Genomic DNA, 26988 nt, shown 5'->3' with positions numbered 1-26988 from the left:
TAGGATGTGCCTGAGGGGTGGCAGGTGGGGAGTAGCGGGGTTGGCTTCTTACTTTCAATGTTTCTTCCTTATGCATTTGCCACCTTCTATGATGCAGGTGCCGGGTTTCTATCTCTAAATCGACATTATGTATAAGTAGTTGCTTTCATGTCTTTGTTGTTCCATCTTTCACCAAAACTCGAGGCCTTGGTCTCTACAGACGCTGATGACATCTGACATAAAAGACTATGGAGCGAGGAGCCAAGAAGATTGCATAGCCTTCAAAGACTATGGAGCGAGGAGCCAAGAAGATTGCATAGCCCTCAAAGACTATGGAGCGAGGAGCCAAGAAGATTGCATAGCCTTCAAAGACTATGGAGCGAGGAGCCAAGAAGATTGCATAGCCTTCAAAGACTATGGAGTGAGGAGCCAAGAAGATTGCATAGTCTTCTTTTACTCATAATACAACCTACCATGTGCACACACAGAGGAGAGGAAAGACATTCTCCTTCTGCAGACGTGTAAAAGGGGTTGCTTGTCTTCCATGGGTTATAATCCCATCAATGCCAACTCATTTGAGGCTATCAGGAATAGACGTGACAACACCAAGCACAACCTTTGAAGCCATTGACAATTCATTCTCAGCAATCAAATAAAATCTTACAAGCATTCAACCATAAACCAGACAAACGGCCCATGTCTCTCCCTCCCGCCGAGCACTACACTGGCTGGCTGTGGAAGAACATATTAAGTTCAAAGTGGCATGTCTTTTATTTAAATGTCTGAATGGACTATCTCCTGACTATCTGAGGGATAAGTTAAGCCTTTATCAGCCCTCCAGGTACGTATGATCACAGGATCAATTACGTTTGAGTATCCCCTCATCCTTTGGATAGAGCGGCCGGGGGGGGTAGAAGATTCGCTGTCTTCGGCCCAAGGCTGTGGAATAGTCTTCTTAGAGAGATTAGGGCATTAGACTCTCTTCATCAATTTCGTAGCCACTCAAAACATTTTTGTTTAGATAACTGTTTATCAATCTGTCTATGATATGAACCCTGTTTGAATCTGAAGGTGGTATCATCCGTCTTAACCCGCCCCTCAATGTCAGCTGTGCCACTATACGGTTTGGTCCATCAAGTTACAAATATCCAAATCAAATCCAAAACACACTATCATGCACTTGCCCCCAAATATATTAGGATTGGAGTTAGAAATTGAATGAATCCGACCCTGTAATAAAATGGGGAGTGTTTGGTGGCAGTGTCCACCTAAACAGCAGTTGCCCCCAAAATACACTAGGACTAAAGAGAAGGCATTAGGAGAGTTCAGCAAATTAAGCACTCAGAGAGCTGAGTACAACCTGCAGGTACTGGATTTAATCCCGTTATAGCGGACCGAGCCTTGCATCATTCCGAGGTCCATAAGAGGAGTATCATTTACGTGGGTACTGACACCAAGTATTACAGCACGAGAAATCTGTTTTCTAAGTGCCATATAAAATATTACACTATTGGTATTTATAAAGAGCTCAGTCATAGAATACATTTGAAAAGTCTGATTGTAGGTTTATCCAATTCTTCTAATGGATATAATATGCTGTGGAGATGACCTGTCAAGATTATGCTATGGGAAATTTAGCATTTTGGATTTATTAATTGTGAGACTAAATTGTCAGGATTATACTAAGCTTTTGTGGGGGAGAGCATTACCAAGATATATCTAGTACCCACAATGTTTCCTTTATGCCACAAACAAAGGAGCAGTTTATTAAAACAGTCCATCACACAAAGGGTGAGTTAACTCAATGCCACAAAGATTGGAAAAGCAGAGTGCATGCAAAGATGTTGAGCAGCAAACTTAGTAGTAGTAAGTGCTTGAGATGCACACAAGAACAAGAAAGAAGAGAAAATGGCGTACTACCCAAAGCTTGGCGAGCGGCCCAGCATCCCAGAGGTGACGTCTGGTGGGGGCAGGTCAGGGATGGAGTCCATTTGCACATAGTAAGTGGTGGAGTGATGGAAATAGACAGGATGTGCATGAGAAGCAGAAGGTGCAGAGGGAGCAGAGGAAGTGGAAGAAGAACAGGATGAGGCAGTAGTGGAGGATGAAGTCGATGGAGTGGTGCCGTGGAGATCGGAATTGAATGACTGTCCATGAGAAAGGCTGCGCATTCGTCGGAGAGACACTCTGGATGGCCGGTAATGGACAGGCGAGCCTTGCTCACTTTGCCCCTGCATGTAACTCTCTACCAACCTCTGTGATCCGAGTGCGTGCTGTGGATCCACGATGCGCTGGCGAACCGCGCTCGACAAGCTGGGTGCTGAAACGAGAAAAAGACAGAATAGTGTTAGACTGCCCCACATTTCAGAGTGCAAACAGACTGCTGTAAGAATTGCCCACAAAAGCAAAGGTCTAAATGTGGGGTAACCTAGTTTTTCGAAGGTGTACACACACTCACTCACCCACCCGTGAGCAGCCACTACTGAGCGGTCTTTCTTCCCAATTTGGAAGCATTAGCACTTTATATTAATACAGAATAAACTGGGCTCAGAATGTACACACTGGTAGCAAGGGATACACGGTCCCATGCAAGTAGAGGACCTGCTGTGCTCTTGAAACATCATTATAAAGGAACACTGTTACTCTAGGCATATGATGTCCTCGGGGAAAGAATAACCCAAATGAGAGCCATGGTGACTCTGGCCCGTCCTGAACTTTTACATTAGCAGCTGTTGATTGACTAAGAGTCACTCAGTCTGGAAATTGAAGTTTGTATCAGCAGTTGCGAGCCTGTATGTGTGGTGAGGGGCTTAAAGCAATATGTCAGAGTGGCAAGGCAATAGATGTTCTCCCTAAAATCTATTACATGGAGGATGATGCACTAGATCTCCAGAAGGAAGTGACTCCACAAAGTCTTCAGGCATTACTGCGAATGTTAGAAGAGACAACTGAGGTGGTGGGAGATGCTCGCAGGACATCAGTGCATTCCCTTCTCAGTTACAGAGGTTTTCAAGATGGAACATTTTGTACCTTGGTGGGGGAGGCTTGGAAGCCACAACAGTCTGGTTCATGCTCTCTGGATTGGCCTTCTCTTTGAAGTTCCATGTAAGTTTCAGAGAGTCTAGGCATGCAAGGCAAAAGCACCCAGATTGGGACCATCCCCATAGGGTAGGGTTGTAGCAAACCTTGCACAGCAGGGGGAATGGGCTTCAACAAATCAGGAGCAATGCTCCTTTTCCTGCCGACGCAGCAATTTAAAATGACTGGGCAATCTGAAACCCACATCCTCATGAACATTTGTAGAAGCCCAAATAAAGTAAGTCAATATTATTTGTTACGTTAGGTTATATTTCTGTCCCAAACATCTACAGCAACTTTACTCATGGTTAATAACCAATGGAGCGCGAGATGCCCAATGGCTACCATTTTTTAACCTATCAATCACTTTTTGGTTTTTATAGAAGGGACTCCTCGAGAGTGGGGGGGTATGCCCAGATGTGGGTATGCCTTGCTTTCCGTGCATAGGGACTCAAGCTGCAGCTGACTGATGAAGCCCTACTTAGTGAAGACCCTGGACTGAAAACCTACTATGAGGAACTCCCAGTGTTATGAATAATTAGGCAAAGCTAGACGCCAAAGTGGATACTGCACTCCCAGATTGTAGCCCCCTTTCCTCCACAGAAATGGGTTGTCATCCCTGGGGAGGAACCCTCTTTGAAAGTACTGCAGCCAGGTCACACCTGGGAACTCCAACCGGCTCCAACATCAGTACTTTCCAGCATATTTTACATACACAAATGGCAGACTAGGTAGCAAATCAAAAACGGGCAGAGGGGAAACTTACACGGGAGGGGAGTGCTTGCAGAAAGTGTGAAGCGTGGAACCAACTGCTGCACGGCAAATGTCCTCAAGTGGTACATGACTTTAAAAGGTCACGAGGCGGCTTTAGCCCTCATCAAGCAGGAGGACCTTTCAGAAGGGAAAGACCCCAAACAGAGTGACACTCTGCAATGCAGGATACAATCAACCAGGCAAGGTAGTCTTTGATCAAAAGACAAGCCCCTATATGTCACAAATGGTCACAGTCAAATAGAACGACCAAATAGCATCAAGGCAATGAAGAATCCTTCATCCAAAACAGGGAGACGGGTGTCCCGATACCTGTGAATCTCTGATATCCAGTTAGAAAGCCGAGTTATCAGAGCATGTAGTCTTTCAGAAACATTTCGAAAGGTTCTTCTGAACATAGAGCCTGCAATAGGCGAATGCAACGGTCCAAAGTAATGGGAATCAAAATTGTAACTTCCCAAAAGACGAGCTTAATGTAGGCAGATGTGAAGGGTTCATAGGGCCTAGGAGCCAGAACAGAAATATGCACATTCTGATGTCACGACGAGCCTTAACTGGTGGGAAGACAAATTGAAAGGCCTTCGCAATGCCTTTTGCACACAGCACTCTGCACAGGAAAACCATGTGTGCGGATATTTAGATAAACACTGTTGCCAAAATGGTAAAAATAGAAGGATTGTACACCTTGACCTATTTTCTCTATCACAAAACCATGATGTGAGGTTTATCCAATGCATGAAAAATTCGATCCACGACCACAGGGAAGGGTTTCCATTCACACGGGGTTCTAGGGAGGAGACTCTGCCCTGGTGTCGGTACACCTGATCAATGTGTACTGACATATTATTATGATAATATATTATATTATCAGAAATAATGTGTCTTTAGAGAAACAAGGCAGCTTTTTGTGGCAAGAAAATGTCCTTCAGCTCCTAGTAGACCATGTTACGAGCATCCCGTACATCAAGTACTTTCACGTCTCTTATTGCCTCCCCATCTCAAAGGAGAGTGTTGCAATAGTCACAGCGACCGGAATGGATCCTGCAGGGGAGATTATTCTCTTGAATCCATCCTGCAGGGGAGATTATTCTCTTGAATCCATCCTGCAGGGGAGATTATTCTCTTGAATCCATCATGCAAACTCTCCTCTCATTTCCAAAGAATTGGAATTCTGAGCCATGGAGGCATTGATTTCAGGTCCCAGAAATGGGTTAGCTAAACTGGTTTCATCCAATTAAATGGCGTGCAAAACACTATAAATGCAACAGAGGACAGAGCATACAACTCTTTGAAAAAGGATGGCTGGTGCTGTTTGATGTCTGTTCCGAGACCTCCAATGATTGTACTGCTTGAATAGGATCTGTGGGAGGAACATCCGGGCCAGAGATGTGTCCACTGATTCCTGATCAATAGGACTTTCTCAGTTTAAGTAGAAATGTTTTCATTGAATTACTAGTCCGAGTCTAAAATGAAGAACGCGACATTGTTGGCAAGTTCTCCAGCCAATAAACAGAGACATCTCAGATGAGAAAGACAAATGTGTAATAAGTGGAAGTAAGTATCCAGTAGGACTGTGGCTCAAAGCCAAGCATTCTGCCAAAGAGAAGTTAGGACCCAAGCAGGGAATCATCGTTCTGAATTTCTCCTTAGACATGGATATTGAAAAGTGAGAAACTGAGGATAGCCCATAGAACTGCCTTGTTATTTTTCTCCATAGCAAAAACGAAAACATGAGTAAAATCCTCAGTTGATCTCCAAATTGGGAACTGGCTCAATGACGTTCATGGCTAGTAACTGCTGTATTTCAGAGTTCAACTCTATTCCAATGCACAGAGTTTTGAAAACGAAAGAGGGGTGAGGTTGTAGGAGACGACTTCCATGGCGCACCAAACAAAGGATGCAGGAAGCTTCTGCAAAAAGTTGTTGTGTTAATGAAAATGTACACGCACCTCCCGCCCACCCTCCACCCCTCACCAGAGAGAGTTGCGATGAGACCTGAAATCAGTCAGACCTTGAATTTAGTCAAATGAAGTCATTGGAGATTTTTTGTAAGAGAACTTTTAATAAGTGTCTACACTCCTGACTTCTGGTTTGAAAGTCTCGGTAGGCCTGAAAGTTGTGGCTATCGGGCCCCTGTGCTGGGTTCAAGAGAAGGGGCTGCGCTGGTTGTTTGGTAATGGAAGGCAGAGACTTCGCATTAGAAGCATCAGTATTTACGGTATCAACTGTTCATTCAAGTCTCTCTCTGTTTGAAGGAAGATCAATCACTTTTTCTTGGGCATCCAGACTACCACAGGTGGTATCTTATATTAAGGCAAAGAGATGTGGCCAATGACGCTGCATCAGAATGGTTTGTGGCTGATGCTCTAATTTCCAGGGCTTTTGGTCATTCGCAAGACAAGCCTTGCTAACATTCTCTGGTAAATCAGTGGCAAACTCATCAACGTGCTTCTGAAGCTGAAGGTTGCAAGGATGTCGTGAGAATTGGACTCTCGAAGAATGGGAGAATTTCTTTGATATCTCTTTTCACCAGAAATCATCCATGATTTCCTCCTCCATGCCTAAAATAGTGATGCAAGGATCCACTGTGGTGTTGTCGAACCACAGCTGCATGCATGGCTCAATGAGCCAGAAGTGGAGAACTGATGCATACCTTCTCCTCTTGAACAGGTCTATGCTTGTTGGTCAGGCTTCTCCTAAAGTGAGCCTTTGTCAGCGCATCTGCCTTGGGAGGGGCAGGGGGGGGGTGAGGTCAGATTTCCCAGCTTTGGTCATTAATACAGCCACAAGAACACTAGTTTGCGTCAGGGGATGTTCAGGCATCATGATGGGAAGAAAGTCTTTTACTCCCAAAATCCTGTTTTGGAATAATCAAGCTGAAAAAGGAAGCTCCTTCTCTTCCTCCAGAATGCTGGCCAGAGAAGGATCTCATCAGGCAGGAAGTTAGGCATGGTACCATGCAAACCACATTCAGTATGAGAAGAGGGGCGTAGTGCTTGCCATGGTGGCAAATTGATTAAAACTATATTCAAGGAACTAGGTTTCCCAGTTCACACATAGCAACATGTTCGATCCATAATGCTCAACTATGATGACGTGCCATATTTCCACTTGGAAGATGTGCCACCAGTCCAAAGCATGCCACGTAGTCCTGAGTGATCCTGTGACCTTGTATGTATCTGCTTTATTTTGAATACATATGTACCAAACCTGTACGCCTGCTACTTGATATGCTGCTTGCCTTTGACTTAAAGTGATCTTTCTTCCTCCTCGACGCCCACGTACCGGACCCATCAGCCTGTAGCCCGATATGCTACTTGTTTCAATCTGGCTTGGTTTTACACTGCGGTTGCCTGTGTAGGTCTGCTGCGCTACTCTTTCTTCCTGCATTGTCCTATCCAGCCCTTTGCTCTGGTGTTTATGGGGTCTGCTCATCCACCCGTTTAGTGACTTGATACACTCCCTGTTGCATGTCTCCTGTGGCTATTCCATTCCAAACCTGTCCTGCTGCTCTATCCAGACTCTCACCCTACCACTTGAGATGCATGTGGTACTTTTCTCTGCACTGACCTAGTTATTCCTTCGAGTGTTTGTGTGCCGTGCACCCAACTGGCCTAACAGTTTGAACGCCACATTGATGGGTGCACATTGGAAGTGCCATCTTCTACTCCTGTTGTATCTCCTCCTTGTTCATATCTTTAACTATCCTGGAGATAGTGGTCATTGATGTGCCACCGCATTACATCCTCAGCAGACTATTCTTTGTTTCCATCAATCATGCAGCCCGCCTCCGGTCAATGGACATAAGGAAGGTACCAGGGCCGCACCATCTAGATTTCCTGTCCCGTCTATCACTGCCTGGTTATTTCTGTATGTATTTACTATGTGTAAGTATTCTTGCTAACCGTATTATCTTTGCAGCCTGGGGGTGACTAATGTGGCATATCCTTACCACTTAGCTCTAACTAGGGTACGCTGTTTAGCAAACCCTTGTGGGGGATACAAGGAAATGTTGCAGAGGCAATACTCATGACCACTTGGTCTTGGGGATCCTCAGCATGCTGCAGTCGTCACTGACCCTAAAACATAAAGTAGCAGTCATTGTTACAGAGAGGCGAGAGCGCAGCAACTGTGCAGTGGCCGAAGGCTCCACTGTCATCTTGGGAGGAGGGGGCAGAAGAGAAATCTGAGGTGCTTGCATGTCTCGTCACCAGTTGCGCTTGTTGGAAGCACCTCCATTACCATTTCTCTGAAGCATGACCTTATAGTTTGCAAGGTCATGAACTTACCTGTTAAGCAGTAGGTACACCTGAGTGTGGAGCATTTGAGACAATGATAACAGGTCACAACTAAAGTATAGGCCAACAGATCTTTATTTGGTAGCAGCTTAATTAAAACGAAATGGGGACTTCTATAAAAAGCAGTGTAATGTCTAAACTTTAAAAGCCGTCATGCCTCCTGGGACACACCATACGACAAAGGCAATATTCACAATACGTGGCATTACAAAGTCCTCAAACATAATCTTGAGGGCCTTTAGCTCCCGATTGGGCTACCCTAAGCAATTAAACAAATGTCCCAAGGATTGGCCAAAGCAAACTGTTCTTAATCCCCTTTCTAAAAGTCGATCCTTAAGCTAATCAAATCAAACAAACATAGGTTCCTTGGTAGGTTCATGTAGTAGGCACTTAAGGGGCCTTTCCATAAGCATCTCTGCTTCCACCATGCTCAGGACCTTTCCCAGGTGATTCTGTAACTCTTTTCATATTAGACCTCTCTAGGGCCAGACCATTTTCATTCATAGGCTTCTCCCCCCAGTCAGGTCTTCAGAATTCTTGGGAAGTCTCTTTGATGTTGCGAGGCCTCTGTTAGATGTTGGGTTGCTCGGATTCCATGATATGTCTCTCGAAGACCTTATGTTTCCCATGATTTACAGCAGGTCCTTGGTTTTGGATTCCTGACCGGTGTGGTGGACCTTGGCTTAAGGATTCCCAATAGGATCCCTCCTGGACTTTGGCTTCAATTATCTCGCCCCCCCCAGGCAGCTGACATTCTCAGGCCCTCCTGCCACAGGTCTCAGTCATCCTCTAGGGGTCTCTAGGCATCTCTCAATTTCTCCTTCCAGCCTCACCAGGATTGCACTGCCTTCCCTCAGGCAGGAGTCCTTCCAGTCTACTCTCTCCAACAGCCTCCTCTTAAAATGTACATCTGCTTCTGCCAGGCCCAAGACACAAAATCGACTTTAACATTCAATTTTATAACCACGAGGATGTGTTTCTTTTTTCCAAGGTTAACTCCGATTGGTTCTTTCTCTTAGGCTCTTGCATTCCCTCCTGGGATTGGGCATTTGTTACGCTCACCTGACTCCCACGGAGGCGCAGGCCTGGTTTGGAGTGCTGTTGCCTCTTCTATGGTGAAGCGCAGGACTCGGAAGATGGACAGGACCGGACCTTCAAATCTGGCTTGTCTGACTCGCAGAAATATTCTTGTGTGTGTGAAAAGGGAGTATTAACAATCTGCGGGATAATGTGTAAGCCTCCCACTCCCTTCTCACCCTCCACAAAGCCCTTCTGCGATTCCCTGTGAAGTCTCACCTTAGGGTCTGAAAGGACGAGCTCTCCATCCTGCTTCTGATGCAGGGGCGCGTTGTAATCCAGTTACTTCACTGGATCATGGATTGTAGAGAGTTCAAGTTTGCTTGACCTTCCCGGTAAAGTACTGTGAGAATTCTGTTTATAAGTATGAGCCCGAAATAATAATTGTCCGTTGTCTCTATTTCAGGTGCAGAACAAAGATTCCGAGATGAGCAATGGAACCGACGAAGGAAACTCAGGTGAGTTGTTTGATGAAAGGTTCCTTTAGTGTCCTTGCATTAATGCACTAATGCTTGTGTCTTTTTTCCCCATAGGGGCCGGGGTTCGGAAATGCCGGAGATATGGCACCGAAGTGAAAGGTGCAGTTCCAGTAGGTATCAGGTAAGTCTTTAATGAGCGTTCAGGTAATGTCTTAGCATTCGCTCACTAACGCTGAAGTCTCTTTTTCCCCTTCGGGGCCGGGGTCCGGAAATGCCAGGATGCGGCACCGACCCGAAATGAAGTGTGAATGACCCAACAGGTAAGTCTTATGATGGCAAATTAAGGTTTTCTTATTCTCTTTCCTAGCTCACCTTTGTTCTTGTCTTTTTCTCCCTAGGCGCTGAAATGTGGTTGCGGATCCAGATGGTCGCTGATGAACATGGAGGCGCCTAGTAAAGGCGAGTGGAATGCGGCGCTGAAGCGATCGATGCAATGTGCTTTTAAAATGAATGTCTTCCTTTTCAGGATCGTCGGCGAAATGTCTCCGGAATGCGGATTTAGCAGGTAAGGACTCTTCTTTCTCCTATTCTCTTCTCTTCTCCCTTTGCAGGTGTTCCAGGATGCTGGCGGGCGTGGCAGAAGTCAGGAAGCAGGAGCAGACACGGTGAGCGTCCAGCTGCTAGATGCAGAACAACGCGAAGCGTGAGTTGCTGCTTGGGCGTGGCTTAAATAGCCTTCGAAGTAGTTCCAGGTATGTATCCTTCCTCTCAGGTATGTATTCTTCCTCCGGCCACACCCGTGTGGTTAAGTAGTCCCCAAAGATAAAGTAGTCCCATTCAGGCCTCTAGATGGCTCGGATGTTGCAGCATGGTCTGCATCAGGTAAGTTTACACCAAGCACCTTTAAACACAAAGTCATCTTTTATGAGCCTGGCGCCTATGGCGCCAGGACTGTTGTCCAATATGAGCCTGGCGCCAAAGGCGCCAGGACTGAGTCCAAAGGGCCCCTACTTGGGGCTGCTGAGACTTCCCTCGGGGACATGATGTCTGCCTCTGGGGGTAGCTGGGCCTGGTCTGGCTCCTTGGAGGGAGGCATCATGACAGTACCCCCTCCCAAGGCCCCTCCCAAGGTTGTTCTCTCCGGGGGCTTTGGCTTGTTTGGGAATTTTCGGTGGAATTTTTGTATTAATCGCGGCGCCTGTACATGGTCGCTTGGTTCCCAAGATCTCTCCTGAGGTCCATACCCCTTCCAATCAACTAGATAGAAGAGTTTTGACTTTAACACCTTGGAATCCAATATGTCTTTAACTTCAAATTCTAATTCCCCATCAATCTGAATTGGTTCTGGTGGTTTAATCAGTCTGGTTCCTGGTTGCACCGGTTTCAACAGTGAGGCGTGAAAAACGGGATGAATTTGCATGTTCGCTGGTAGATCGAGTTTAAAGGCCACCGGGTTGATTATAGCTTTGATGGGATAGGGTCCTATGTATCTGGGGTTGAAAGTCTGCGGTCCTTTGAGAGGTAAATGTCTAGTTGCTAGCCACACCTGGTCCCCTATTTGGTACGGAGGTGCTTCACTTCGATGTAAATCAGCATTTTCTTTGTACTTTCTCTTGGCTTGCTGAAGATGAGTCGTAGCTTCTTTGAAAGCTCGGGTTATCGTGGAATGCAAATGATCTACTGCAGGCATTTCCAGATTTTGAGGAGGGTCCAGGTCTGAGGTTCGAGGATGATGACCATGCAAGGTGTAAAAAGGGGTTTGTCCTATTCCAGAATGTACAGAATTGTTATATGCATATTCTGCGATCCAAAGAATGTCTTTCCAATTGCATTCAGATTGGTGCAACATACACCAAAGATATTGTTCAAGGGTTTGGTTAGTTCTCTCGGTTTGGCCATCAGTTTGGGGATGGTGACTGGTGGATAGTCGTACATCAATTTGCGCCAGTTGACAACATTTCCTCCAAAAATGGGAAATAAACTGGCTTCCTCGATCTGAGACTAATATGGATGGAAAACCATGCATACGAACTATGTTATCCAGAAATTCCTTGGCCAAGATGGAGGCTGAGGGTAACCCTTTTAAAAGGGATAAAATGGGTCATTTTGGAGAAGAGATCCACAATCACCAAGATAGTGTTGTATCCATAGCAAGGAGGCAGGTCGGTAATAAAGTCCATCAACAAGGTGTGCCAAGGTGCCGGTGGAATATCCAAAGGTTGTAGAAGACCGGCTGGTCTTTTCTTTTGACGTTTATTTTGGGCGCAAACTCCGCAAGACATCACAAAAGATTTTATGTCTTTTCTCCAGGATGGCCACCAGAATGGTCGTTTGATCTTTTCCTCAGTTTTAGCGATACCTGGATGTCCTTCCATTAATGTATCATGATAATGGGCAATAACGAGTTCTTGCAGTTCTTTGTTAGGCAGAAATAATCGCCCCTGGAAGTACGGTAAATCGTTATTAACGGAAAAGTGTGACCCCTTTTGGCTCCATTCTTGTAAGGCTGTGGAGTCTAATAGTTGTTTAACTCGAGTTTGAACGTCCTCAATAGTTTGTAAAGAGGTCAAACCCAAAATTCTCTGTTCAGGTATAATCGGTACAGGTTCCAAGCTCGAATTTGTTTCTTCCATCCCAATCCGGGATAAAGCGTCCGCTTTGCCATTCTTGCAACCAGGGCGATATGTGATTACAAAATCAAATTCCGCAAAGAATAAAGCCCATCGGAGTTGACGTGATGATTGGGCTTTGGCCGTCTTTAAATATTGCAAATTTCTGTGATCTGTAATCACCGTGATGGTGTGTCTTGCGCTGAGGAGGTAATGACGCCACGCTTTGAAGGCGGACTTAATGGCTAGTAACTCCTTGTCGGTGATTGCGTAATTAATTTCAGGAGCCGAGAATTTTCTGGACCAAAAGGCTACAGGGTGTAGTTGGTTAGTTATTGGATCCCTTTGAGACAGGACAGCTCCCTTGGCTAAGCTGGATGCGTCGGTTTCAACAATGTAAGGGAGATCTGGGCGTGGATGCTTCAACACAGGTGCGGAGGTGAATTTAGTCTTTAGGTCTTGAAAGGCCTGTTCTGCCTCATGAGTCCATTCGAAGCGTTTATTCTTCTGTAAGAGAGCTGTGATGGGTTGGACCACTCGAGAAAATTCCGGGATGAATCTTCGATAAAAATTGGCGAAACCAAGCATGCTCTGAACCCCCTTCACAGAGCTAGGAGATGGCCATTTGAGGATGGCATCCACCTTTCGCGAGTCCATTCGGACTCCTTTAGGTGTCAGGATGAATCCGAGAAACTCGACTTGTGAAAAACGCATTTTTCGAGTTTTGCAAACAGTTTGTGCTGGCGCAATTTTTCAAGAACTGCCCTGACATGTTTTCTGTGATCGGATTCCGAAGAGGAGTACACCAGGATGTCGTCGATATATACGATGACACAAACATGGATAAGTTCCCGAAGAACATCATTCATAAAGTATTGAAAGGCGGCAGGTGCGTTGCACAATCCGAAGGGCATCACCTGATATTCAAAGAGCCCATATTTGGTGCGGAATGCAGTCTTCCATTCGTCGCCTTCTTTTATACGCACCAGGTGATAAGCTCCCCGGAGATCTAACTTGGTGTACATACAAGCATCTTTTACCTGGTCGAGAAGTTCAGGGATCAGAGGCAGAGGATGATTCTTAATCGTTATTTGATTTAGGGCGCGGTAGTCAATACATGTTCTAAGGTCGCCTTCTTTTTTCGGCACGAAGAGCAGAGCTGAGGAAACAGGAGACTTTGACGGGCGAATAAAACCATTGGCAAGATACTGATCTAAATACTGACGCAACAGAAGGTTCTCAGGTTCAGTAAGAGCATAAATCCTACTGCAAGGCGGTTGAGCATTGGGTACCAGATCGATTTGACAATCGTACGACCGGTGGGGAGGTCACGTGTTGGCCTGTTCTTTTTGGAAAACGTCTTGGAATTCTTGGTACTCAGCCGGTAGTTGTATAGTGGCGGAAGTTACTGAGGCCAGGCCCATATTTGGATTTCTTGGATAACAAGTTTGTTCACAATCAGGAAAGGTTATTCTCTTTGCTCGCCAGTCTATTCGAGGATTATGTGTTTCTAACCAAGGAATTCCTAGAATTACTTGAAACTGTGGGGCCTTGATTACGTCAAACACAATAGGTTCCCGATGTCCATCCTGACCCACTAGTGTCACTTCTGTAGTGGAATGAGTTACCGGCCCTGAGGCTATTTCGGTTCCATCAACTGTAGTAATGACATCCTTGTTAGTTTTCGGATGGAGAGGGAGATTAATCCTGGAGGCCAATTCACGATCTACATAGTTCCAATAGCTCCACTGTCTATGTATGCCTTTATAGCATGCAACCGCTGAGGCTGTTTCGGATCCACGAGGACCATTGGCATGATGAAATGCGAGGTCAAAGAGTTTGTTTTCAAGCTCGGCAAGCAGACCTCTACGCTTGTCGGGCTTGGTCGTTTCCCGAATCAGGTTCTGTTAAATTGTTGTCAGTGGCTCCAACCACCTTCTTAGGTGGTTTTACCGGACAATCTCGTAGAAAGTGACCAGAAGCTCCGCAATAGAGACATAATTGCTTTTGCCGCCTTCTCTCCCGTTCCTTCTGCGTTAACGGTCCTTTAACTCCACCGATTTGCATAGGTTCGGAAACGTCGGTACCCTTGGGGTTAGCGTGAGTTTTGATCAACACTCTGGTTTCAAACTTGGATCGATCTGCTTTTCTATTCTGAAGTCTGTGATCAAGTTGGACCACAAGGTCTATGTACTCCGCGCAGACTTGGGGTGGATTTACTATTTGGGCTAGCACTTCTGTAAGTTCTCCGTGCAGACCTCGATTAAATAATGTGATCCTTTTATTCTCTGGCCACCCAGTTTCCACAACCAACCTATTAAAGGTGGCGATGTAAGATAAGCGATCCTGGTTACCTTGTCGTAAGGATAGCAGTTTGCTGTCTAGGGCCTGTCCCTGAGAGTGTCGAGCAAATAATCTTTCCATGCTTGCCTGGAAGCCTTGAAAATCCTGCAGAATTGGGTCATCTTGATTTACCAAAGGAACTGACCAATCGGCAGCACTGCCGCTGAGATAAAATAATACAAAAGCTACCTTGGTCTGGTCATTAGGGAAGGCCCCAGGTCTGCATAGGAAGTGTAAGCGACATTCGTTCATAAAAACGGCATATTTCTTGGGATCCCCAGCAAAACGTTCAGGCGGGGCCAAAGGCATGTTTCCAGGTAGATTGATTTTTACCGGGTTCTTCAAAATCATAGAAGTGGGATTACCCCCGGAACTAGGTAAAGGAGTTTGTCCTGCCTGACCCTGCAACAACCGTTTGGCCAGGTCATCAGTTCTTTCCTTAGATAGGATCAGTTCTCTTTTGAGAGCGTTAGTCTCCTGGCGGGGGCGGAGTGTACTTCTGCCCATAATTCCCCCAAAAGCTGGGCCAGCTGGTCTGTCTCGGAAGTTTCCATAGCGCCCGGGTGGGAAATTGTAGGTAGGCTTCGCGTTCTGTTACGCTCACCTGACTCCCACGGAGGCGTAAGCCTGGTTTGGAGTGCTGTTGCCTCTTCTATGGTGAAGCGCAGGACTCGGAAGATGGACAGGACCGGACCTTCAAATCTGGCTTGTCTGACTCGCAGAAATATCCTTCTGTGTGTGAAAAGGGAGTATTAACAATCTGTGGGATAATGTGTAAGCCTCCCACTCCCTTCTCACCCTCCACGAAACCCTTCTGCGATTCCCTGTGAAGTCTCACCTTAGGGTCTGAAAGGACGAGCTCTCCATCCTGCTTCTGATGCAGGGGCGCGTTGTAATCCAGTTACTTCACTGGATCATGGATTGTAGAGAGTTCAAGTTTGCTTGACCTTCCCGGTAAAGTACTGTGAGAATTCTGTTTATAAGTATGAGCCCGAAATAATAATTGTCTGTTGTCTCTATTTCAGGTGCAGAACAAAGATTCCGAGATGAGCAATGGAACCGACGAAGGAAACTCAGGTGAGTTGTTTGATGAGAGGTTCCTTTAGTGTCCTTGCATTAATGCAAGGACACTAAAGCAAGCACTCGTATCTTGTTTATTTTTGCAACTTTGCTGCATTCCTTTTTGGAACTACTGTTCCCAGGTGCCCTTGCCGCCTACATCTAGATACGTCAGGCGCTTTCAGCGCCGGCGCTTTCAGGGGCAAGCCGGTCTACGCCGGTCCCGCCGGCCTCTACATTAACCCCCAAGACACACGGTGTCCATTAGAAAGGTAACAGCACTTTTTGTGGGTGGGTCAGAAGCACAGCCCTTTTCCCTTCCATTTCCTACCAGGCAACGTGATAATGTACGCTCCTAGAATACTTTGCCATTTGGGAAAAGTGTTTTTACTGCATTTCATTTCGGATTCTTTTGTTTATTCAGAAATACTTGTAACTGCCTTGTTTGTTTAAGTGTTTCTTTCACATAATTAGCGCAACGAGCAAGCACTCGTATCTTGTTTATTTTGCAACTTTGCTGCATTCCTTTTTGGAACTACTGTTCCCAGGTGCCCTTGCCGCCTACATCTAGATACGTCAGGCGCTTTCAGCGCCGGCGCTTTCAGGGGCAAGCCGGTCTACGCCGGTCCACGCCGTCCACGGCGTTTAGGGCGAAAACCGCTGCTCATTTCTGCACCAAACATAAGTTTCATCTGCACAGGTAAACATGGGAATGCTCCCTTTTGACAAGCTCACAGCAGACCTTAGTAAACTTGCGCGCATCAACTTGGTCAAAAAAGCAGTGGACTCTGTCCTTGACCGCAACAGTCAGGACACTAGAGAACAACTTGCCATCAAAAGGCCCGCAAAAAAGGAAAAACTGTCCACTCAGCCCCCAACAAAGCTCATCCTAAAAATTTGCCTACTAAACACACGCTCTCTCAACAAACACGCACAATGCATTCACGACAGGATTGTCAGCGAACATATAGACATCTTCTGCATCACTGAAACCTGGCTTAAGGACCCCATCGGCCCTACCTGTGACATTGCAGTACCTGAAGGCTATTCCATCTTTTACTCCAACAGAGAAGAAGGGCAGGGGGGGGGGTTGCAGTCATTGCTAGAGACCATATTCACATGTTCCCAAACAGCATAGCCTGTACAGGCTGTGAAATACTACACCTTAAACACACTCCCACGGCCAACAGTTGTCTAAACTTGATAGTACTCTACAGGCCTCCCACTTCCATGCCTGATTTTAACGACGAAATAACTCACCAACTTAACCTGCTTAAAGGGCCAAATACAGCCACGCTAGTATTGGGAGACTTCAATCGCTGGTACGGTGATCCCAAAGATAAAGAAGCTAGAAATTTACAAAAATCCCTCAACAACATTGACTTCGAGATCAACAACCAAGAGCCCACAATGAATAACGGTCACCTTCTTGACTGGGTCATCTCCAACAATCTAGAAACACGAGAGTTTAAGACGGAAGCATGCATATGGTCTGACCACCACAGCATATCCTTTCACATCAGCCTACCCCTCTCTAAATCTAAAACCCCCAACAATCCCATTCTCTCGACCTATCGAAACTACAAAAACATAGACAGGAACCATCTCATACACTGCTTAGCCGAGGTTGAAAAAAAGCAAGTTGAGAATGACACTTGTGAAATCATGCTACTAAACTTACTTAGTCACTTCAATAAACTTATAGACCAAGTAGCTCCCCTCCAAACTAAGTCAGCCAGATCTATCCAAAAGAACCAACAATGGTTCTCCAAAGAACTAGCAGAACAAAAAAGAGATAAACGAAACAGAGAAAACGCTTGGCTAAAAGATCCCTCGTTAGCCAATAAAGCCCTTTGGAAAGAAAGTGAAACAAAATACAAACACATGATAATTACGGCCAAAAAGAACTTCTATAATGAACAGATCTCTACAGCAGCCAACGCCACCAGCAAATTGTTTAAAATTCTCAAATCTATAGAAAAACCAAAAGCTATTACCCCTCCTTTTCTACCCTCACAAGAAGAATGCGACTCTACTCAGACCGCCTTCTTCAATAAAATCGCTAAAGCCAGGGATTCAATTATTAACTCATTATCTAACAAACAAATGACAGAGACCCTGCCAGCCGAGATTTCAACACCAGGTACTGAAACTTTCAAATTCACAGAGATCAACAGTAGCGACATGATCAAGGTACTGACAACAATGAAACCTACAACTTGTGCAGAGAACATCATCCCACCCAAAATAATACTGGATAACATTGACATATTCGCCCCCACCTTGACAAAAATCATAAACGCCTCATTCAGAGACCAGAAAGTGCCTGATGCCATCAAAAAGGTTACAGTAACCCCCTTGGTAAAAAAACCCAATCTGGACCAGAGAGACCCAAACAACCTTAGACCCATAACTAATTGCAACTTCATTCTCAAAATCATGGACAAAATTGCCACCATGCAATTCCAGACATACGTGAAGGAGTCAAACGCCCTCCACCCACAACAATCTGGCTTTCGACCCGCCCACAGCACCGAGACAGCCATGTTAGATCTCCAGACCAAAATGCTCGGCATTATGGACAAGGGTAAGACAGGCCTTCTTATTTTACTCGACCTTAGTGCCGCTTTTGACCTCCTGGACCACAACCTACTCCAGGTTGCTCTGAAAAAGTTCACCAATTGTTCGGATGAAGCCACCAGCTGGATAATGTCATTCTTAAAAAATAGAATATCCAGGGTGCACTGGGGGGACAAGTTCTCACTGGAAAAAGAAATCCTCTGTGGAGTCCCCCAAGGGGCAAGCTTGTCACCACTGCTGTTTAACATCTACCTGAGGTACTTATGCCTAGTTCTTGACCATATTAACACCTACTTCACTAACTACGCTGATGATACGCAGCTGGTATTTGAACTAAGTGGCGATTATCAAAAGGACAGTGAGCAACTCAACATGATTTATAGTTATGTAGAGCAATGGATGGACTCCAACTGGATGTGCCTTAATGGGAAAAAAACGGAGCTCATGATTTTTGGCTCATTACACGCCCGAGCTAAGCTACCCACATCCTACGCATCCTTTCAGATCAAAGACACACCCATTCCGGTATTAGGCAAGGTCAAAACCCTCGGTATGCTGCTTGAAGCATCCTTAGGGGCAGAGGCCCAAGCACTATACGTTAAGAAAAACTGTGCCTACCACCTCCGTCTAATAAATGCCATCAGACCCTTCATATCAGAAGATAATTGCGCGACCATAGCTAGAGCCACCATCTTGTCACGACTCGACTATGGCAATGCCCTACTTCTGGGGGCCTCCAAACGGTGCCTACAAAGCTACCAAGTTATACAGAACAACGCAGTAAGAACCGTCAAACTTAAATCTAGGACAGAGCATATCAGCAACTCCAGAAGGGAGCTACACTGGCTTAAAATTGAAGATAGGGTGCACTTTAAGACCCTAACTATCGTCCATAAATGCATTCACGGAAAAGCACCAACATACCTAAAAACGAGGATCAGTTCATACGTCCCAAACAGAACTCTGAGATCATCCCTACTCGGCAAAATTGCTATAGCCCCACATAAACTTAAAAGTGGCCTAGGCAGAGCCTTTCCAACCCTTGCTGCCAACCTTTGGAACAATCTCCCGGACCACCTAAGATTAGAGCCTAACTACATCCGTTTCCGCAAATCTCTAAAAACCCACATCTTCAAATAATACTCCACATGTTTAAACCTCAGCCGGAGTATTCCTTGTATTTTCCGTCCCGTCTTCATATGTCCGTCTCACTGTCAGTCTGTCTATCGTGTTCCTATCTCTGCGCCCCGAGGCTCGCGAGCTACCGGCGCACTACAAATATTAAATAAATAAATAAATAAATAAAAAATAATGCACTAATGCTTGTGTCTTTTTTCCCCATAGGGGCCGGGGTTCGGAAATGCCGGAGATATGGCACCGACCCGAAGTGAAAGGTGCAGTTCCAGTAGATATCAGGTAAGTCTTCAATGAGCGTTCAGGTAATGTTTTAGCATTCGCTCACTAACGCTGAAGTCTCTTTTTCCCCTTAGGGGCTGGGGTCCGGAAATGCCAGGATGCGGCACCGACCCGAAATGAAGTGGGAATGACCCAACAGGTAAGTTTTATGATGGCAAATTAAGGTTTTCTTATTCTCTTCCCTAGCTCACCTTTGTTCTTGTCTTTTTCTCCCTAGGCGCTGAAATGTGGTTGCGGATCCAGATGGTCGCTGATGAACATGGAGGCGCCTAGTAAAGGCGAGTGGAATGCGGCGCTGCAGCGATCGATGCGATGTGCTTTTAAAATTAATGTCTTCCTTTTCAGGATTGTCGGCGAAATGTCTCCGTAATGCGGATTTTGGCAGGTAAGGACTCTTCTTTCCCCTATTCTCTTCTCTTCTACCTTTGCAGGTGTTCCAGGATGCTGGCGGGCGTGGCAGAAGTCAGGAAGCAGGAGCAGACACGGTGAGCGTCCAGCTGCTAGATGCAGAACAACGCGAAGCGTGAGTTGCTGCTTGGGCGTGGCTTAAATAGCCTTCGAAGTAGTTCCAGGTATGTATCCTTCCTCTCAGGTATGTATTCTTCCTCCGGCCACACCCGAGTGGTTAAGTAGTCCCCAAAGATAAAGTAGTCCCATTCAGGCCTCTAGATGGCCCGGATGTTGCAGCATGGTCTGCATCAGGTAAGTTTACACCAAGCACCTTTAAACACAAAGTCATCTTTTATGAGCCTGGCGCCTATGGCGCCAGGACTGTTGTCCAATATGAGCCTGGCGCCAAAGACTGAGTCCAAAGGGCCCCTACTTGGGGCTGCTGAGACTTCCCTCGGGGACATGATGTCTGCCTCTGGGGTAGCTGGGCCTGGTCTGGCTCCTTGGAGGTAGGCATCATGACAGTATTCCCCTAGGAGTCTTAATTGATGATCTGACTTTTGGTTGAGGACCGTGATTGGGTCATGATATACTGGCTTCTATTATGGCTTGAATGGACCTGCAGGTTTATAAGCGTCCGTGGCACCATTTGGGAAGTCCCTGGATTGAGTCTGCCCGCTGCTCACAGACCTGCATTATTCCCATCTTGTGAGGTTTTTGTTATGGGCCATGGCACTCTTTGCTCCTGCAGGCATTGTTCTGGGAAGTACATTAAGTTGAATGAAGGGCTGGGTTAGCACACGAACAAAATGACTACCTCTCTCTAGGACCCTTCATGCATGTATGTAATCTGTGCTATACGTGCAAGTCAAGCACACCATCACTCTCCAGACTGTGGGCTGCTGAAAATATATTCCACTGTTGCAAGCGGCTGAAAGCAGCGACACAGGCTCAGTAAATTAATTGAGCACACAGTGTCCTAGAGGAGGACCAGGTTTCTAGGAGTCCCTCTTCAACTACCGTCTGGGCTCACATTCTCCGTGTGTCCTCCACTCATACTGGAGTGTGGGGAGTTCCTCCTGCTCCCCACTTCTGTTTAATGTTACCTGGGGCCCAAAGATGAAATCTGGTCTCAGATACTCAAGGACCAGCGAGTGCAAGACTGTGGTGGAAATGGACCGCTCACACAGCAGGCAGGTATTGGACCCCTACATGTGGAACATGAGGTGTGCAATGGAGAACAATGAATTTGGAGGTCAACAGGCAGTGTTGGCTGCCAGAGCAATTGCTATCTGGCAGCTGTGCAGTGTTGCCAGAAATCTCCTCCTGTCCAGTTCTAAACAAAGGAAAAGACGTTTGGTTGGATCTGGGTGGTGCGCGTGGAGATAAACACGCTTGAGGGTGGCCACACATCGGCCTAGGCTACTCTATTTAATTTTTGAATAGTGTGCGTTTTGCAGAGGACTCCATCAAGACCCCTTTCTGGGGACAACATTTGTATAGAGGAAAATACAGCGGACACATGAATACTAGGCTTTCCATCCATGCATTATGGGGGTTTACCACATAGCTATCCTCCTTGTAGGTCTAACAGTGCTCTTTAACAAAGGCAATTATCACCCAACACCCGGTTCCCCAACATTTGAAATTCATTACAATGCGCAAAACAGATTCAGCCTTTCTATCTCCTCTGACGTGCTTTACTTTTTATTCTGTTTGATACATTGTGTGTGAATTGCCCACCAGATGTGTTACTTGATGACTTTGGCTACAAATCACCCATTTGTATCACCTTGTGGGAGGATCCTAGGCCTGTTCTTTAGTCCTGCAATCAGCATCTAAACTGGCTAATATGACACAAATATCCAGCAGAGGGTTTGGAAACCAGTGAGCTGCCAGAGACCTCTATGCATAGAGGGGGTTGCAACCGTGGCCCTACACAGCAGAATGAAGGCAATGTGGGATGTGTACACTGCTGAAACATCTACGGTAATTCATGTGGCTGCATGAACAACAGCAGATTCCATTACTGCCCAGTAGCACTTACCATATACCTGTATCTTCATACACAGTTATTACAATTAGTAAAATACAACAATTACAAAAAACTGTTTAGTCACCAACAAAAAACAACACAATAATACAAGGCAAGTGTCATAGTGCACACCGTGTTCTTTGTTCACAAAGGACTTCAAACCCAAGTGTTAGTAACATGTGCCCACATTTCGCTTGAGCTATTGTGGATTAGGTGTTTTATGGTGCACCAAAGTAGTAGAAAGCTGGAAAGGAATGTGAATTTTAGTCAACAAGATTGGAGGAAAATTTAAATGAAAGAGAAAGGGAAGTAAAACCCAGAAATGGAAGATGGTCAAACCGGAATATTTCCAGAGGGAATTGTTGTCCGAACAGGCAGACGGTCGATCACTGACCCCGCGCCCCATCAGCCAAGCTGCATCTGCTTTCAGCCAATTAAAAGGGAGCAGAGGAGGGAGAAACAAAAGTTTGATTGGTTGGTTGAAAGACCAAGGGTAATTAGCCCATCAGATCTCAGCACATGAATGTTAAACAGTGACAGAGGATTCAACTCTATATCCGAATCTTCCAAAGACGGAGAAGCCCCTGTATACGTAGGCCAGGTCTGCAAGACCCGAAATCAAAAAATCAAATGAAAATGTGTGCAAAGCCAAACAGTAGACAAATGTTGGAAGACACGATAAATAAATCATTAACTAAAATAAAATAAATATATATATATATATAATTGAAAAGCATTTCAGAGTACAAGGCTACAATAATGGACCACAGACAATAGTGGAGTGCAATAAATGTGACCTAAATAACAGCAAAGGGGAAAATAAGAAAAAAGGAAACATAAATGTAGAAAGTTTAGGGTAAGCCAGCAGGAAGTGCAACATGGATGAAGATGATCACAGTTGGAAACCAGGACTGAGCGAAAGGGTCAAAATACAGAGTAAGGACAGCAACAAGCAGGGAAGGAAGAATGGATAGGAGAGGAGTGTGAGAGAGATTTAGAACTAGCAAGGAATGCCAAGATAATGAGAAAAGGGAAGTCACAACAAGTGAAAGAGAAGAGAAGCAATGAAGGGGGAATTCCAAGGGACAATTAAAGGAAGAATAGCAAACATCACATCTAAAGGTCTGGCCTCCGACCTGCATCACATTCTAGTACATCATTTTATGGGGTTAAAGGGTGCAGAAAGCAGAGTTGCATTTATCAGGAGATAGTTTATGTTTACATTTGTCCTCAGCTAGTTGCATCCATTAAGCTCTATCTAAGGGATGCTACAGATTGATCCATCTTGCAGCTCATTGTAGGGCCTGGTTCAATCCCATGCAGCCAACAGAGGGCAACTTGTGCTCACCTGAAGGCCTATGGGAGGGGTTGCATGCAAGGGCCTGTTCAGGGTATAATAATAACAGACATATTGGGCCTGATTCATAAGGATCTGCACTGGAGCAAATCACGAGATGCTCATGAAACCTCCCTTTCTCCTCTGCTCAGGTGGTCCTCTGGGTTCTCATTACCTCAAGTTCCAGTGATGTTCCGGATGGTCAGTATCTCTCGGGTTCAAGTGTTTCTCCGACTTGCCAACAGCGCTTAGATTGAACAGATTTCCAAGGCTTCTCAAGCATCCCTTCTACCATTACACTTAGTGGAATAACATCCCACACCAGATATCTGCAGTGCTCGGACAGGTCAGGAAAAAACAATGACCCTTCTGTTTAGACAGTGACTTAGCAAGCACTCCAATCAGAGCACCAGCCAACTTGCATCCGATCTTCATCCAGGGCCCACCAAGCTGACGTTTACTGCACGAGGTACTCCTTATGCGGCACACCACTGCTTTCCAGCAACCTTTGCATACATAGAAACATACAGGGCTTCCAGCACCTCTTTGGTTCAAGAGCTTCATTCTCTGGTTGGAGTGCCTCTCAGGTCCAAATGCTTCTCAGGGATTCCTGCAACTTCTACACTGAAGCTTCTCACCACCTCTTCAGTTCTGTTAATTCTGGAGTTTCCACCACCTCTTAAACATTAAAATGCTTCATTGACTTCTCAGAGCATATTGGGTTCCATTGCTTCAACTGGCTTGTGGCATCTCTTACGCTCAAGAGCTTTCCAAGAGCCACATGCTCCACCGGCTTGTAAAGAATCTTGCTTCGTCATGGCGCTCCAACCCTCAACAACCATGAAATACCCTTTCAGGCTTCTCTTGATAGTCCTTTAAACCCTCCCCCAGTTCATCCAGCCACAGGAGACAGGTCCTTCTTCGGTCTTCTTCACAGGGATTGGCATGATGTTTGAAATTGATTCACCCCTTTCTTGCCGGCACAACGGGTCGCTGCAATCTTTTTTCCAGCTTCATGTCCCTACACTGTCCTTGGCCTTCTTCGCCACCACTAGATCCGCTATGCAACATATGCCATTTTCTTCTGGGTTCACAAACATTTCACCTCCATCACGGGAGCCATCCAGTCTCCGTCCGCAGTCCACAGTAATCTCCTGAAGATGATCCCTGCATGTTGCAGGCATTGCAGAACATTTTCAGGGCGAGAGACCCGTTTGTGAAACACCTATCCGTTGAGACTAACTGAACTTTGCTCTAAATCAGTTTAAGGACTCCAGATTCCCTGCTGTGCGTCTTTTCTGAGCATTCAGACTTGTGGCATGTGATAGTATACAAACCAACACACTAGGCTGGTGGCTGAGAGTGTGCACTTTACCTTCATGATCAGCACTGGAATGAGACACTGTGCTTCTGGCAGCTTATGTGCAAACAAGATGATGTCACCATTCAAATGATGGTGATGTAAAACCAACAAGGCACCCGGATGCAATTTCGGTCTTGATGCCAGATTGCTGAGATCAGTCTGGAATTAGGATTCAGAAGCCTGATAAATAGCACAGCGGGAGGGAGTAAATGTTAGGCTCTGGGTGCAGGTCGGATCCAAGGCCTTGCCTTGCCAGACATGTAGAAATCCTCAGGGCTGCTGGACCTGAATTCTATCAAATGGCCACGACTCAGCAGCTTCTCACAAATGCTGCAGTTAAACATCACTGCATTTCTAAGTTGCAGAACCCATGTGCCAACTTAGAGCACTAAGAGATGTAATTGGCATTGTAATTGGTTATTTATAACACGCTTAATACACAAAGGTTTCTAAGCCTGGACCCGGGGATCGAACCTGTGTTGCTCTGTGCCGTCTTGCTTCCATGACGGGAGTGTTGCTCCTGAGCTATCCTCCCAAGACTAAATGGACATAAGGACTTGGAAGTCTCTGGTTCCGGTTCCAGTGCCCCAACACACTACCTTTACTGGAAGGACTGTGTTATTTGGTCCAAAGTCATTGAGTTGCGTTTCTATTGACAGGCAAAGCCACCCCACAGTCTGTTATTGAAATCTAAAACAAACGTTATTGGAACTTTAACATGGCATTTCAGTTTCTATAGGTTTTAAAATGCAGAGGAAGGCATATAAGGAATTCAAATGTAATAGTAGCCACAGGATTTCTGCCAACGCGCTAGTCGCATGTGCTGCTTGCTCATCTTCCTTTATTATTATTCACTTGAGAAAACATATTACACATTGATTCGGAAATTTCTATGGTTTAAAAAGTATGTAAATCAATCAATTCTTTATTTCGACATAAAATGTCATAAAAGAAAAACATACAGTAAAACAACATGATCATAAAACGATCAACTGGTTAAAAGCTAAAATAATCAAAACTGACAAAACTACTGCATTCATAAATGTAAATTGTAGTAAGGATTTTATTTGTATTTTTCCTTTTCTTCCACCATTCCCTGCTTGCCGTTTCCTTTTCATTCCCATCTTCCAAATGATGTTCCGTCTATTTATGGGGATGACGTTACCTCATTAAGCTTTAGTAATCTGGACTTCAAGCGTATGTAACAATTTTGGCCCATCCTTTATGTTTTGTCGCCATCAGTAAATAACATAAGGCCGGTCTGCACTGTCGGATCCCAGACTAAGTATAGGCAATAGGTTATTTCCTCTAATTGAGGAATAAGCTTGGATTATTAAAATGAAATGGAGAAGACCTTCACACAGTGCCCCATAAAATGGACGAGTGGCATCCCCCTGGCTAGACCATGCAACAGTTACAGCCCTTAACAGCAATGTGTTTGCTCTTGCGATCAAGCATCTTTCCTTAATTACATTGCTCTACAAGAGGTACTCGCGAATAGTATTGCTGCTAAGAAGCACAAAGTTCCGACTGGTTTGTAAGCTTAGTTCTTTGTGCTCTCTTTGTGCTTCTATAACAGCAATACGTTGTCTCTTACGAGTGATTGAAAACGACTGTGCCGTGCACGTGCATGCATCTTGGACAGTGTGATTATTCACAAGGTGTCGTCACTTTTACCCACGGGGGAGCTCTTTCCCATGAGGCTAGGGAGGTGTGGCTGCTACCCAATAGTCCCCATAGGGACGGTTTAATGTGGGAGGACCTCATGGGGAGGGACACCCCTCTGGGGATAAGGGCGATCACCTGGGGTACAGCCTGTTAAATGTTGTTACTTCCAGACATTCCATAGCCCTCCCTAATGTCCAGACCCACTACAATGAAAACAAACCTATGTATTATTGTAACATAGGACCTAAAGCTAAGAGTACTAGGACATGGAAGAACACAGGAGGCATAAAGATCATTCACTGTGATAACACAGGTACGAGGTGGCCCAGAGGAGGCGTGAGAATTAAGTCAGTAACAAAGAAGGACCTGTGCAATACGCATGGGTGGAACTGGATTCAATGTATAAAAAGGACCAAAGGACTATTGAATGTGTCAAGCCAGGCCGAGGAGCCGAAAGCAGCCATAAGAGGAAGCACAATGGTATCTAGTCCTGTTGAGGAAAGCAGCTGGCATCCGAATTCTCCAGGGCAGGAGATTCAGACGCGGGTGCTAACCGAAGAGTGACAA

The 26988-nt window shown here is 45.5% G+C and overlaps 1 protein-coding gene across 8 annotated transcripts in view; it reads right to left on the bottom strand.

Annotated features, from left to right (window-relative positions):
* STIM1 (stromal interaction molecule 1) overlaps positions 1–26988 on the bottom strand; it is a 591802-nt gene that overhangs the window by 37845 nt on the left and 526969 nt on the right. For 4 of the 8 annotated variants that reach the window (XM_069640356.1, XM_069640358.1, XM_069640357.1 and 1 more), the window contains one exon: positions 1900–2299. In XM_069640356.1, coding sequence (XP_069496457.1) covers positions 1900–2299 — 400 coding nt within the window. Of the gene's footprint in view, positions 1–1899; positions 2300–22393; positions 22475–26988 lie in introns of all 8 variants that reach the window. The other 4 variants (XM_069640360.1, XM_069640362.1, XM_069640361.1 and 1 more) reach the window with 2 other exon arrangements.

This window comes from Ambystoma mexicanum, chromosome 7q (assembly GCF_040938575.1).
Source record: "Ambystoma mexicanum isolate Mex_15411 chromosome 7q, UKY_AmexF1_1, whole genome shotgun sequence".
In the NCBI taxonomy this organism is placed as follows: domain Eukaryota; kingdom Metazoa; phylum Chordata; class Amphibia; order Caudata; family Ambystomatidae; genus Ambystoma; species Ambystoma mexicanum.
Note: the sequence above shows the minus strand (reverse complement) of the source record. Positions and strands in the feature narration are given on the sequence as shown.